This window comes from Caretta caretta, chromosome 7 (assembly GCF_965140235.1).
Source record: "Caretta caretta isolate rCarCar2 chromosome 7, rCarCar1.hap1, whole genome shotgun sequence".
Lineage (NCBI taxonomy): Eukaryota > Metazoa > Chordata > Testudines > Cheloniidae > Caretta > Caretta caretta.
Window position 1 is genome coordinate 96,438,760 of NC_134212.1, and position 16,434 is coordinate 96,455,193.

General features: G+C 41.3%; 1 protein-coding gene across 6 annotated transcripts in view; it reads right to left on the reverse strand.

Annotated features, from left to right (window-relative positions):
- KNDC1 (kinase non-catalytic C-lobe domain containing 1) overlaps window positions 1-16,434 on the reverse strand; it is a 131,327-nt gene that overhangs the window by 34,179 nt on the left and 80,714 nt on the right. For all 6 annotated transcript variants that reach the window (XM_075130984.1, XM_075130982.1, XM_048858308.2 and 3 more), the window contains exons 15-17: window positions 16,208-16,352; window positions 13,481-13,572; window positions 9,637-10,031 (exon numbers count right to left, since the gene is read on the reverse strand). In XM_075130984.1, the coding sequence (XP_074987085.1) occupies window positions 9,637-10,031; window positions 13,481-13,572; window positions 16,208-16,352 (632 nt within the window). The remainder of the gene's footprint in view (window positions 1-9,636; window positions 10,032-13,480; window positions 13,573-16,207; window positions 16,353-16,434) is intronic.

Consider the following 16,434-nt stretch of genomic DNA (forward strand, 5'->3'; position numbering starts at 1 on the left):
CTTCTATTGGCACCTCACTCTGGGACAGTTATTCAGATTTGTCTCCTGAAAAGAATGGCTCAGGTGGAGGAATCTTCCACATATCTTCTGCAGAGAAGACCGATGCACAGACTTAATTTGCAGTGGCCTTGTCCTCCTTGAGTGCTCTTTAGCGTCTTGACATCCAGTGGCCCAACTGTTTGGCAGCAATTTGTTTGTGTGTAAAATTTTTGCTATTAGTTTGAGTCTTTTGCTAGTTCCTCTTCAGATTTTTTTTTGGCCTGCCTACGTATACTTTTACACTTGACTTGCCCATGTTTATGCTCCTTTCTATTTTCCTCATAAGGATTTGACTTCCAGTTTTCAAAGAATGTCTTTTTCCCCTCCGTAACTCTTCTGCCGGGTGGAGTCAGCAGCAACAAGGACCAGATTCAATATCTAGGGGTTCCTCTGAACAGTACAAAACAGAGTCGGCTCAAGCCTGTACCCAGTAATCTGGGAAAATTTAAACCATCACCGCATGGCACCTCTAAGGGGCAATACTTCCCCACTCGCAAGCAATGAGTCTGTGTATAACAAAAGAAAACTTAATAAAAAGGAAAAAGGAACATGGCATTTATTTGGGAAAACACCACCACCATGATTCAAAAGCATGTTACTATAGGCAAACACCCACCCCAGAGTACGCTGGGCAATGTCCTTTGCCTCAGTTTCTCACTTTGCAGTATGAAAGTCCAATAAATATTCCTTCAACCTGCCATTGCATTTTCCCTCCACTGCACCCCACTCACAGTTGCTGGACTTGGTCAGCGAAGGTCCAGAGGTGAGTTCACCATCCTGTGGGGGAGGGGGGGAGCGGAGAGAAGCAGGGGTTGGAGGGAAGTGAGTCATTGAGCTCTGCTGTCGCCTCTGCATCTGACTCACAGTCACCACTGTTCACTTTGGTGCCACTGCGCCTGGTGCCATTCACTCTGGTGCTGCTACGCCTCCATTCACTCAGATGTCACATTCTGAGGTTCCACCACCCAAACCAGCTCTCAGTGATATCAGCTGGTAGTGGGCAGCCTCTTTCACTGCAGCACTGTCCCACATACAGCAGCTAGACCTAGTTATCAGTGATTTCAGCTCTAGTGATTACTTAGCAGAACAAAGACTCTCAATTGAGTCTAATCAGCTCTATCTTTAAACAGTGGAGAAGGAGAGAGCCAAACGGCTTCTAGGGCGTTGGCTACACTTGCACCATTATACCACAATAAAGCCCCCCAGAGAGCTCTACCTTACTCTCCGTCCACACTGGCAAGGCACGTAGAGCGCTTTAACTCCCTGGCTGGAGCGCTCCTGGTACTCCACCTCCCCGAGAGGATTAACAGCTGTTGTGCATTGGCTGACGCTCCAGCGTAAACGGGGAGTAACGTTATTACACACTGATTGACCTCCGGGAACTCCCCATACTTCTTTTAACTGAAGCGTCCTCTCTTGTTTTGTTGTGAATTCCGGATGTGGAAGTGTCATTTCAAAGCTCTGTTTCAGGGGCTGCTTATCAAAAAGACATACACTGCTACTGTTTGCTTTGAATGAGTGAGAGGCAGGCAGGGGGGCTCCGTTTGGAGCACCGGACAGCTAACGTTTGCTTGAAGAGAGAGGAGGTGCAGGAGGGGGGTTGGGGTCCGTTTCGGTGAGCAGCTGCTTATCTCATCTATGAGGAAAAAAAGAAACAGCTGCCGTTTGCTTTCAGTGAGTGAGAGAGGCCTCTCACGGGAGGGGGGGGGGGTCTGTACTTACAAGACAGCTTGCTGACATACTCTCAGCCCCCCAAAAACCCATTCTCTCTCCCCCCACACTCCCTGTCATACTCCACCCACCCCCCCATTTGAAAAGCACGTTGCAGCCACTTGAATGCTGGGATAGCTGCCCATAATGCGCCACTCCCAATGCAGCTGCGGCCATGACAGTGCGCTGTCAGCTGTCAGTATGGACAGACTGCAACGTTTTCCCTACACAGCTGTACGAAGGCGGGTTTAACTCCAGCGCTGTACATCTGTAAGTCTAGCCAAGGCCTAGGAATCTTTAGGCAGAGCCCTCACCACCAGTTACAAAACACCTGTCCCTACTCTCCCTCCCTCCAGCATTTGGCATCCCTACCCCGCTTAGCGAGTGAGGTTCAGTTGAGGGTGACCCCCTTAATCAGTTCCGCAGCCTTTTACTTGTACAATAAGAATAACAACATTCCATTACTCCTGCATTCAAATACTAGAGTGGTTTTGTAAACTAATACCGGTCAAATTGATCATTCTGACAGAGCAGGTCCCTCTGCTGTGCACCGAGGCACAGCAGGTTGGTTTATGCAAATATAGTCTGCGCTTGAAGTCTTTTCCCACAGCTCATCACTAGATATCAGGGGAGAGCTCATTCAGACCCGGTTTGTACCTCTAACCACCTCTTTTACTCTGTTTAGTCATAGTGGCATTTTTTTGGTCCTCTTACTGATTTCTTTTTAAATTTGGGATACAGATTCAGTTTGAGCAAATATTATGGTGTTTTTAAGACAGTTTCCATGCAGCTCGCAGACATTTCACTCATGACATTATTCCTTTTAGTTTCCCTTTAACAAGTGTCTTCACTTTTGTCTAGTTCTCCTTTTCAAATTAAATGCTACTGTGGTGGGTTTCTTTGATATTTCCCCCTCACCAGGATGTTAAATTTAATTACATTAGATTTGCTGTTACTGAGCGGTTCAGCCATACTCACACCTCTTGGACCAGATCCTGTGCTCCATTTAGGAGTAAATCAAGAATTGCCTCTCCCCTTGTGGGTTCCAGGACTAGCTGCTCCAAGAGGCAGTAATTAATAGCGTCTAGAAATTTCCTCTCTGAATCCCATCCTGAGGGGACACCTACCCAGTCAATAGGGGGACAGCTGAAATTCCCCATCATCACTGGGTTTTCTATTTCTGTTGCCTCTCTTATCTCCTTGAGACTTTCACAATCACCATCCTGGTCAACTACTCAGTAGTATATTCCTACTGCTATACTCTTATTATTCAAGCATCAAATTTCTATCCATGGAGAGTCTATGGTACAGTTTGATTCATTTAAGATTTTTACTATATTTCACTCTAGGTTTTCTTTCACATATAGTGCCACTCCCCGACCAGCATGACCTACTCTGTCATTCCCATATATTTTGTATCCTGGTATTACAGTGTCCCATTATCAATCATCCACCAAGTTTATGTGATGCCTATTATATCAATATCCTCATTTAATACTAGACACACAAGTTCACTCATCTTAGTATTTAGATTTCTAGAGAGAGAAGGTGGGCAAGGTAATATCTTTTATTGGATCAACTTCTGTTGATGAAAAAGACAAGCTTTCAAACTACACAGAGCTCTTCTTCAGGTCTAGGAAAGGGATTCAAAAAGTGTTGCAGCACAATACAAAGTGGAACAGATTATTTAGCATAAATAGTTAACTCATGGTAACACAATGGTTCTCAAAATTGTGAGGCGCACTCCTCTCAGGGGCACATAGGAATGTTCGGGGCATGCAGCGGGGCTGAGGCAAGTCCCCACAGGGGATGGGAAGGGAACACCACACTTCCAGCATTTTAGCTCATCACTAGTAACTTACACCCATTTTGCACACATGCTTAATGCTAAATTGCACTACATTTCCCCCACTTACACCTTTTGCCTAAACAAAACACGTGCCCAACATGTGTAATTTACACCAATGTTTAAATCAAAGGATCTGGCCCTAAAGTTTTCAGATGATACAAATAGTTTTTTGCTGTGCTGAAATAAAATGATACTACAGATCATAGGCGCCGAGTCCGTGGGTGCTCCGGGGCTGGAGCACCCAGGGGAAAAATTGGTGGGTGTTTTGCATCCACCAGCAGCCAAGCTCCCCCCTGCACTAACCTGCGCCTCCTCCCCTGAGCATGCTGCATCCCCGCTACTCCTCCTAGTGCTTGCTGTGGCAAAACGGCTGTTTCACGGTGTAACAAGCTGTGGGAGGGAGGGCGGAGGAGCAGGAACACGGTGTCCTCAGGGGAGGAGGCGGGGAAGAGTAGGGGCTGGGGCAGAGATTTGGGGAAGGAGTCCAATGGGGCAGGGAAGGGGAGGAGTCGGGATGGGGACTTTGGGGAAGGGGTTGGAATGGGGGAGGGGCAGGGGTGGAGTCGGCGCACAGCCGGGCGGTGTTGAGCACCTACCAGTGCCGGGAGAAATTGGTGCCTACGCTATAGATAGAATTAAAATGAAGAATTTAACCCCAATCCTGCTCCTAACAGGGCAGACTGTTAAAAAACAGGGCACAAACCTCTGGATTTTAAATTAACAGCAAAATCCATACTGACCACAACAGGGAAAGACTGGCTGCCTTGTCAGTAGCTGATACTGAAATTAAAACTGTGCTACGTTATTGCACAATTGCTTTTGTTATTTTATCTGTCTCCTGTCTGTTAATAAAAGGTAAAGGATGGGAGATGTAAGTGGTGGATAGCTTTACAGATTTGCTATTGACTGATTCAGAGCTAAATATTACACTCTCCAGAATATGAATATAACTCACAAAAAATGTAAAAAGAAACAGAGGAAGTCTAATTTAATATTTTACATATATAAAACTAAAACTCTGTAGCAATTTCAGAAACTTTATCTACAAGGACTCTAATGGTTTTCTGACATTGATGTTAATTAATTTTCTGACATTGATGTTTCTCAGGGAGTACATGGAAAGTCAGCATTTTAGGAAAGAGCCCTCTCTATACTGTAGCAAATTTTAAAGATTTAAATTAATAATTTTCTATTTAGAGCCAACTTTTTAGGTCCTTATTTTGCAACCGTTGAAAGATGCCAGGCTTTACAGAAAGTCAATGCAACAGCAACAATCAATCATTCTGCTGGCACACTACAGCATGGCATTAAGGGGAAAAAAGGCACTAGACTGAAAGCTGCTTGAGGCTTTAATCCAATATCCTGTTGTGTATTAATAACAAAACTTTTAAAAAATAGAAAAAGTTGCAAGACATCAAAGATTCAAATGGAGTCTTTTTAATAATTAATCTAAGATTCTGTGCCTTTAAAAACATATTAGAGATCTTCCGTACGTATGTATTATCTGACAGGATATATTGTCTTAAAATATATATTCATTATGTAGAAAATGGATTTTTCTTTTGCAGTGCATTCAAAGGGTATTTATACAGTACAAGAAGTTAATAGAACATACACTAGAACTGAATTTGACCCTGTGTCTATCACAACACATCACATTACATTATTTCTTATTTGGAAAAGTCCACATTGAGTTTAATTTTTAAAAAATTATTTACAAATTGACTAGATATTATACAGGATTTTCATTATAATATACTGAGTGTTTCCATTATCTGTAATTCATTATCTTACCCTTGCTTATACCTTTAGATCTAGTGTACACTACAAAGTTAGTGTGGAAAAGCCATGTGGTTTGCAGATTTTTAAAAAGGTGTGAAAATTATGGGATAGGGATGGCACTATGGGATAGAGAAAGTTGCTTGATGGGAACTTGACACTGAGCTCCCAGAGTTCCCTGCACAGCTCATTTCTACACTGTAAACATTGCAAAATTCATTGTGACAGAGGGCGGCGCCTGGCACATTGGGATACCTGCCCATGGGACACTGCACTCTGGACTGGCATAAGCGCGCTTGGTAATTACACAAAGCGCCGACGCAAGCCACCAAGCATGCATGTGCACAAGTAATATACAAACTGTACGCCAATGTAACTTCCATCAAGCAAAGTTGGTAGTGTAAACATGGCCCAGACACACAATAGTTCCCAATTCCTATCTAATTTGCACCAGCTGGACATCCACATAACTCCACTGAGTCAACAGAGCAAGATCAGAATCCAGCTCATTGCTGTCCATATACTTTTGAAGCTACTTGTAATTAATATAAGTATTAATATAATGCACAGATCCTCATGTTTATTCCCGATGCATTTGCTCAACTTTCAACTGTACCTACAATCAGTACATTATGTTTGTTATACTTTTCACAATATACATGGAGTATAACAGAGTTAAAATAAGAATGTCTTAGACACCAAAAAAACCCAAGGACTCCTTGGAGCACCGTAGAGACTAACAAATTTATTTGGGCATAAGCTTTCGTGGGCTAGAACCCACTTCATCAGATGTATGAAGTAAAAAATACAGGAGCAGGTATAAATAGATGAAAGGATGTGGGTTGCCTTACCAAGTGTTAGGTCAGTCTAACGAGATAAATCAATTAACAGCAGGATACCAAGGGAGGAGAAATAACTTTTGAAGTGGTAAGAGAGTGGCCCGTTACAGACAGTTGACAAGAAAGTGTGAGTAACAGTAGGGAGAAATTAGTATTGGGGAAATTAAGTGTAAATTTTGTAATGACCCAACCACTCCCAGTCTTTATTGAGGCCTAATCTGATGGTATCTAGTTTGCAAATTAATTCCAGTTCTGCAGCTTCACGCTGGAGTCTGTTTTTGAAGTTTTTTGTTGAAGAATTGCCACTTTGAGGTCTGTTATTGAGTGACCAGAGAGATTGAAGTGTTCTCCTACTGGTTTCTGAATGTTATGATTCCTGATGTCAGATTTGTGTCCATTTATTCTTTTGCTTAGAGACTGTCTGGTTTGGCCAATGTACATGGCAGAAGGGCACTGCTGGCACATGAGGACACCAAAGTATCACTCTCTGTAAAGATTCCTCACAAAATTAACTTCTTCCTCCCATATTCTTTTCTAACTCACGATAAAACGTTACCACATAGATTATAAAGAAAATGCAAGTTAGAAGGTGTTTGGGTAAATCTACCAGTTATGCAGGTAGTGCAATCAGCAGCAACACTAATATGCACTAATTTTCCAAGTAAAATTAAAAGGGACACACTCAAAATTACTTTAAACCTTACTTCATTTATATTGTACTCCAGCAAGTTATATGGGAAAAAAAAATCAGAAGAGCAGAGATCGTATCTTTTTGGATCAAACTACATCACTTAATAAACTATAAAATCCCATGGGGAAAGAAAAAGCAGATGTTGGGGTACGGTAGGGGTGGGGGAAAATATCACTTGAGATACTCAAGAAAACTCCTTACAATTTTGCAGTCAGGAAGTAGTCCTTTGAGCAATGGAGATTATGTAATCCTTTTCTTCTTCTTTTTGTACCTGATATACCAAAACAGTATTTAACTGACCACCTAGAATTCTATGCCCCTATAGAATTATATACCCAAATTGCTAGATTGACAGCCCTGAAGAAGTCTGTTTTCTTTTTCAACACACAACAATCGTAGGTCAAGTTTCTCATGCTGCTTCACCAATGTACCCGCACCTTGACATGAGGGGAAAGGAGGACAATTGAACCTCCACACTCATCCAATCCTTAACCTCCCTCCCGAGACTGCAAACAAAGGCGTTAATTGCAATGAACTAAAATGAGGTTATTATTTTTGTTTCACATACACCAAAGCATCAATGAGAGTGGACCAAGTGGTATTTCAACTAATTACTTGGAAGCAAATGGGTCTATAGCTGTTATTTCTGATTACTTAGTTGCACTTCATTATATTTATTTAGAAATATATTGACAAATCCAATAGATTGTTCACAGTGGCCAGGAACAAAGATAAATCAGACAGCAGGATTAATAGCACTTTCTAGACAGGTAGACCCATTTTAAGACAACAGAGTATGTCTTCACTGATGAGTTTACTAGAATTGTCTATATTCAAATTACTCTTCTTAAGCGAGAGTGGCCACACAGCAAAACAACACTCAAGCTGCTCTATCCACAATGGTACCTCAATCATCCTCTGTGTTGCTAAGACTTCTGGGGGCATATCCCATGGTTTTGTGCTGCAGTAAGCGGAGTTTCTCTGTGAATTCTTTCCCAGTGAATTGTGTGTGGGAGAACTAGTCTGGTCCTTTTGGGGCACATGAAGGCATTGTGGGAAAGCAATGAACGAGCAGCAGGATTCAAACTGAGCTAGCTTGCATCCACATTACAGAATGGTTGTGTCAGCAGCTGATGAGTTACACTGACTCAAGCTTTAGCCTATACCTCGGAGGGACCAGCCAACTCGAGTTAAAACACCATGAAACTTGAATTAAGATCTTTTGGTATGGAAGGAACTTGGGTTAAGGCCAAAAACTCAAGTTAAAACTTGAATTAAGTTTACAGTGAAGACAAGCCCTGAATCTCTTGGCGTCAGGGATGCTACTCCTAAAACTAGGTTGCAAGCCATCTAGGGAAGTCTGTGCTAACACAAAGACCATGTAACCCATTCCATATTAAAGATATCCCTGCTTTGAGGGTCAGAGCTTTCAGTGTGGCATCTAATTTACGTCCCTCCTCTCCTGTACAACTCCCTTTCAACTACCAAGCTATTTTGTATAATAATGCAGCATTTTGGATTACGAGATAAGAATCAACAAGTGGCAAAGACTTCAATGGGCCAATGCAATTTCATTATGTTCAGAACCTCATATGGCAAGGGTGGAGAGCCATACTATATTACAACTTATACCTGAGACTTATAAACCTTTGCAATTTCTTTTTCCTTGTCTCAAAGAGAACAGTAGATTCTTGTATAACCAGATGGAGATGCAGGGTTTACCAGTGATTGGATATTAATGACTCAAGACACTTAGGCCCAATTCAGACCTGCTGTAAGCAGGTGAAATTCCCTAGGAAGTCTCAAGGCCAACTCCTGCCTCCTGCAAAAAACAGTGACAAACATGTTATGTAAATGGGTAAGAAATGACAAAGTATAAAGGAGTGTTGCTTGTACTTGCTTGGCAGCAACCACCCACTCCCCAGCCATCCCACCAGCCACCTAACCACCAGCAGTAGTCCCACCATCACCACCAATCTCACCCACCCACACCCAAGCAGCCAATCCCAGGCACAGCTAACTACCCCCCAGCAACTCCAGGCACCTCAGCACCCACCCAGCTTTCCACATCAGCCACTCATCAAGCTAGCCCTAGACAGACATCAAGCTATTCCCCGCCAGCCACTCTTGCCAAAGGTTTCTACCACTCCATGTCCTACCCCTACCACTGCTTTGGGCAGGATGTGCCGATTACATGCTGAAGCTTGTTATATGTAAATTTATAAATATGCAAGTAATTAATCTGCATATCATAGGTTCAAACAAGTGTATTTTAAATATATTAACCATATCAGATTTCATCAACACAAAATTATTCAGCTTTTCCTTAAGAAATTTTTAAAAGTTGGAACAAAGAGACCACTCATGTTAATGGTGAGGAAGAGAGAAGAATAAAGTGATTTGTCTACCTTTCTTTTACTTGGCATATAGTTACATCAAGCCACATTTGTCAGTTTATACAAGATTTTATTTTGAAACCAAAATATACCATTTCTCCAGAAAAGTAATGAACTACCATATCTGATTATCAATTTAATTTAATCTTATGCTGTAAAATGCTTTAATATTATGTTGTATGCACCAAGCTTACTTGGATAAAGGATTGTATGTTAATTTAACATTTTGAGGGAAAAGAGGACCATCACTTCCTGGTTTTTCTTGTTAAATATCCTACTTTTATCAATAAGCATTACAATACATCTTGAATTGTCATAAATCAAAGTACTTACCACTCTTTTTGAATCTATATTTTGTGATTGATTTACTTCCTGCTTTCCAAGTTTTTTCACATAATTGTAAACTTCTGAACTAAAGCATTCACCCCCGTTGAATGCACTGCTCCAACCAGGACTACAACTTTGAAAGTCAGATGAGCTGGGGGAGACAGGGTAATTATTCTCAGAAGTCTCCTCTTCTTGTTCTCTATTCTCTTCTACGAAGTCAGGACCGAGACAATCGTTACTTTGTAAACAACTTCCACCCTTTTCTGTTCTTAATATAACCTTCTGCAGCCTCAATTCTTTTTCAAAATTATCTAGTGGAAGCTCATTCAAGTCCATTTCAGCCAATGATATATCTGTAGTGGGCATTGCCTTGGTGTCAGAGGCCACCTGTCTCTCTTTCCCTTTTAAAGAGAACAAAGAAACAAACAGTCATACATAGAAGCATATCTAAATTTCTGTTTATTTTTTTTAGATTTAAATGCTAGGCATATGAAAAGCAGTTGTCAAGCCACCTATGCCCTGTAACTGTGGCACTGTCAGTTGTCATGACAACCACCGCCAGATAGCAGAGTAATCCAAGGATACTAGCACTTTGCTGGCAAATAGAGTGACAAAAAACAGGTGACCCATAAGTTTAAAGGGCATAAGACTAATATTATGTAACTACACTTTCAAATGCCCAAGGTCAAAAATATTGTCAAAGTGTGGAACTATTAAACCTCACTTCAGGAGTTTCTGTAAAATGCAATAAAGATGCATGCTGAATGTGTACAGCAGCTCTAAAATATATAGGTTGGGACAGAGGCTGCACACAAAAATAAATGTGGGTCATAAACATATGCACTCACAAGTAAATAAGTGCTTAGCTTTTATAATCTATAAGTCTCCAAGCTCTTTACAAAGAACACAGAGGCCATACATAGCAGGCCAGGTCCTCACTAGAGCCAAACTGCACACAGAGCAAGTTAACAAAGGGGACTTTGGGGTACCAAACTTACTTTGGCACTCAGCAGGTCTTACTGATATTGGACACAGGACCAATCCCCTAAACTGTGTTGGACCTTTTCTATCTTACAACAGCTGTTAACAGCCCCAGGAGACTGAAATGACAGTCAATGATTGGTCACACTCCTCTTTCCTATTACAGGGCAGCATAGAAGAGATGTGGGATAAGAGCCGTTATGTTAGCACTATGCCCACCAGAGGGTCTCCTGGGCCCACATATGCCCAAATAATTCTCCAGGGTCCAGGTGTGCCAGTTTTAGAGCAAAATGGCACTGTATGAAAACCTGGCCCAGCGTACATATTCATTCTGAGCCAGTATGAAGGGTTAACATATTTATGACACCATGCAAGTGTGAACTTTGTCATTAAAGACGACTGAAAGCAGAGTTTAAAACACTATGTTAATCATACCCAACCAACGTTTGGTCACACAGGAAAATCACTCCAGTTTGCAAATGGATTAGTTTGTGGGTGCTTTGCAATCACAGTGTGAAGTTGCACACCATGTTTGGAAGAACACACATTTAGGAGTACTGAAGCCTGAGAGGTTTCCCAACTTGAGACCATGAAGAATGGAGTTTGTGGGAGTGAGGCTGTGGCTTCTGCAGCAGGCCAACTTTCTCTCAAAAAGTCAATTCAGCACATGGATTCACTGAAGACAGTCACCTGACCTGCAGAAATGGATGTCAGACTCCAGAAAACAGTTTCATAACCACCTGAGTTGAGGACACCTCCCTTAGCTAACACTAGTAATAGGCCCATAGGCTCTGGTGCACCCAGGCCACAGCTTGACCATATTTTGGCTGGGCCAATCCTGAGTGGCGTTACAACCCCATATACCAGGTCACAACACCACTGACTCAAATTTAGCACACCTGCTCCTCTGTCATGATGGAGGGGGAGGGGTGTCACAGTGCCACTCAGACCTTTCACTGTGGTCCTGGGTGCCAAGTCACAATGCCACTAACTCAAATCTGGAGCCACTGGGTAGAGGGACTCATGGGATTGGGGACTGTGGTCAGGCTGCTGATGGGGACACCTGAGAAGGGGAAGAGGAGGGTCAGGTGTGGGGCAAATCTATGCCCCCACACATACTTTAAATGGTGCTCCACAGACCAAGGAGGCAGACTCTGTGAGTCACCCCACAAAAGAAGGCACGTGATACACACACACACATAGTGTATGTAATCATCAACATCTGTAGCTCCTCTCTAATTTACACATTTGCTTTCTAACTGGTATTTTCATGAATGTGGTCCATCAAGGTTCCTCCCACACTCTGAACTCTAGGGTACAGATGTGGGGACCTGCATGAAAACCTCCTAAGCTTACTTTTACCAGCTTAGGTTAAAACTTCCCCAAGGTACAAATTAATTTTATCCTTTGTCCTTGGAATATCCACTGCCACCACCAAACTCTAACTGGGTTTACTGGGAAACGTAGTTTGGACACGTCTTACCCCCCAAAATCCTCACAACCCTTGCACCCCACTTCCTGGGAAAGGTTTGGTAAAAATCCTCACCAATTTGCGTAGGTGACCACAGACCCAAACCCTTGGATCTGAGAACAATGAAAAAGCATTCAGTTTTCTTACAAGAAGACTTTTAATAGAAATAGAAGTAGATAGAAGTAAAGGCATCACCCCTGTAAAATCAGGATGGTAGATACCTTACAGGGTAATTAGATTCAAAACATAGAGAATCCCTCTAGGCAAAACCTTAAGTTACAAAAAAGACACACAGACAGAAATAGTCATTCTATTCAGCACAATTCTTTTCTCAGCCATTTAAAGAAATCATAATCTAACACATACCTAGCTAGATTACTTACTAAAGTTCTAAGACTCCATTCCTGGTCTATCCCCAGCAAAAGCACCATATAGACAGAGAGACACAGACCCTTTGTTTCTCTCCCTCCTCCCAGCTTTTGAAAGTATCTTGTCTCCTCATTGGTCATTTTGGTCAGGTGCCAGCGAGGTTACCTTTAGCTTCTTAACCCTTTACAGGTGAGAGGATTTTTCCCCTGGCCAGGAGGGATTTTAAAGGGGTTTACCCTTCCCTTTATATTTATGACATGGTCTTTTACCAAAAGTGTAAAAAATGGTCATTTTAAGTCTGATGTATTATGTAGCACTGGTGATAAATTATGCACAAAAAAACCTACATTGCCTTGTAAAAAGGTTGGTTGTTTTTGTGTGTGTGTTTTTAAACTGAAAGGTTGCTTGCTAGGCCACTTATTTTACTATTCAGTACAACACTTTTAAATTCTGATGAGCCATGCTGAGCAGACAAGGCAATAACAGGATCAGAGACTTCAGAGAAGAATCAGCATTAGTTCACCTCTCAGTTAACCCTCAATTGCTGCAGTAGTCTGTAAGGAATTACAAGCATTTACTAAGGCTCTCAGCTCTCCTTGGAACTAAACTTGACACACTGAGTTGAACTGATTCAGTGAAACTGTTCTAACTCATAGTAACAGATTCCCTCCCCCATCAAAGCACACCACTAGAACACCTATTAAAAGAACAAGCATATAAGCACATATAGTAATTGGGACTTTGAGAGTTTTTCAGCATTCATAACATGCTTCAGTAAGTAATTAAATTAAATTTGGTAACCAGCTAAATGACATTTGCTGTGATGTAGGCTAGATATTGTAGACAAGAACCCTGCAGGGTATCACCATATAGTAACACGCTTTCAGATACTTTGTAGTTTGCTTTGTCTCAAGTTCAGAGGCAAGTGCTGTCCTACAGGCACTCTATAAAGATCCGTCCCTACAGGCTGTAGTCCTTGGTGGGGTCCCAACTCACACAAACGTCTAACACCACAAGTTCTTCTCTCACCCTTTGTCTGTTTGCTGCTGACCAAAAAACTGTCAGATGTCTTCAAACTGTGGAACATGCTGCCACGTTGTGAACCATCTGTTTCAGTTACGCTGAAAATAAAATGGGACAGGGAGCAATTAACATTTCATATTCTTAAATACTGATATCAGGAAAAGCTTAAATATAAAAATGAGGTCTTACAGATCAAACCACTGTGTGTGCTAGAACTTTGTCACATGCATCTGCTGCATAATATATATCTATGTATTTTTTAGGTTTTATTTTATAAAGAAGACTTTAAAAGGCTTTAAGAACATTAAAATACACTGGGTAAGGTGCAGTGATTATCTTAGTACCAATTGTGCTGCACAACGATTAACAGAATCCCAAGAACATCAGATTGTGTTTAAACAAAGTACTACACTAAACAGCAAACTGTCTCAATGCAGTCCTCCACTCAGGATTCAATCAGCATTATAGTGTCATGCTTTGGGCAGCAGTCTCACTCCAAGCCATTCCTATTTAGGATAACCATGATTCTGAGATGAACTAAACATGGTTTTGTTAAACAAACAAACCCAAACCACACATTCTGCCTCCCATCTTCTAGTGTATTTTCTACCTTATACCCTGAAGGTGTGGCTGTTTTTATTAATTTTAACCTCCAACACACACGCACCTTCAGTTCTTACCACATTTTTCTTCTTCTTCCTTCTATGCGTATTCTCTACCCCCTCTCAGGGTTCTTATCTTTTGCTTACTGTTTTTTTCCCCCCCTCACTCTACCACTACTACTCACTCTCCTTTTCCAAACTGCACCTTTCTGTTTCACTCAACAAGGTTTGAAAGACAGGCTTGGCAGGTCCACTTTTATCTGCTCTCCTGCCTTCCTCTATTCATCTGCCTTCCCACTCTCTTCCCCACTCCAGTTTGTCTTCTACAGCAACTTAATACATTGGTGGGATCATATGCATGCCTTTCAGCAATTCAGCTAGGAAAGAATTTCAGTTTTGCTTCCTGTTGAACTGCTAAGTCATGGCCAATGAATGGTTGGACCAACTGCCTAGCAGTTATAGGAGGCACAGAAATGAGATCATCTGTGGAATATATTGAAAACTAGGATATCAGAATGGTTATATGAAATAGGAAAAATTCCAGTAAGCGAGGACATGTCATCACCCTATCCACAAGGGAGGATCTTACCATAAATTTAAATTATGAAATCTGATAAAATGTATTGGAAAAGGTAATATCACTCACAGGAGCGCCTAAACCATTAATTTGGAATTGCCATGCTCTGCAGCTGAAGGTTTTTTTTTAATCGGCAATGCAGTATCTTAGGAAGAGGTTGTAGGCAGTTCTTCACTGGGGTCCAAAATTTGAGCTTATCTTTTTCTATTGGGTGAAGGGGATGATGCTTGTTCTGTTCTCCTTTCTCTTTCAAAGGCCCTACACATCACATCAACACTTCATGCTGAAGGTGACTGATTCAGATACTCCTCCATTGTGAGTGGATTCTTGAGGTATGTTGCCTCCACAACATTCAAAGCTGGGATTTTCAAAGATACCATGAGAATTTGGAAAGCAATTCCTACTGGTTTTCAATGGTTTCTGGGTCTATAGCTATGTTAGGGGCCTTTGAAAATCCTAACCCACGTGGACAATCAGACCAGCAGGTCTTATAGACCTCAACTCTGGATGCCTTCAAATCCTCTCTCTCTCTCTCAGCCAAGGACTTTCAGAACTAAAGTCTTTCAAGGATACAAGGTTCTAGAGTCCAGCTATAAAGGTATGTAAACTTCCTGATCAAACATCCAGTCTATAGGCATGGAACACCAAAACCCGACCACGAGGAAAAAACATTATTTATGTGAATGCATTAAATGCTGCCTGCAGTGATCCTCAATAAAGATTTTTTACAAACATGTCTCTTCTACAAGCTGCAACAAACACGAATGGCTTAATTGTGTACAAGACAGATAATATCAGAGATGAAATACGACATAAGGGTATATATCAATATTGTGTTCTCAGTTTCCAGTCTCCTGTAAACTACAGAAGGTTGTGCAGAGGAAACTAAACCATGTTGCATTCATTTCTGGTGCCTAAAACAAGAAGGAGAAGCCATGCAATTTTTTCCCCCGTATTTAATGAAAGTTTGAGCTTACACATTAAAATGCGAATAACTAAACTAAAATGTACAAGTTGCACTGTAGGAATAATACAATTGAATTTTGACTGTACAGCATCTTTCAAACGGAAGCACTGAGTATTCCACAGGCCATTCAAGTCAATTTATGCAAACAGGGAAAAGTATTTAGGCGACAATGCATTATACAGAAATTCTGCAGCTATGTAACAGCAGAGATGAAGAACAGCTTAAGTTAGAAACATTTCAGCAAAACACTTAAGCACATGCTTAACTTCAAGGATCTGCTTAAGTCTACCACTGTGCATCAGAGCATTTACAGAGTCATAAAAATGTAGAGCTGGAAGGGAAGTCAAGAGCTCCCCCTGTTCTGACAGATGGTTGATGTGTCTGATGTGGGGAGAGCCATGAAGAGTCTTCTAAAATGGGAGAAGATTATATAGTGCAAAGGGCAAGAAACAAGTAAAAGTACAGGTGGAGAGAGGATGTATTCTTTCCCACTTTTAGCTACAGACTGTGAGGAAGCTGATGCACTTTGGACCCAGAAAAAGCATTAAATGAGACCTCAAGCACAAGGAATGGAAGTATACACTTACCCTATTTGTGGAATCGTTTGCCCACTTACTATCTTGTAAAGATTCTCCAGTAATTTTTCATCCCAATAAAGGTCACAAAACTTTTCAGAGACTGCATCACAGAAAGCGTCAAACTTAAGCTCCTTTAAGGTGAAAATATAGTTACCTTGTTAAAAAAATAAAATATGATTATTTAGGATTGTTTTTTGTATGTAAGAATATATTTATATATAAAGATAAATGTATAC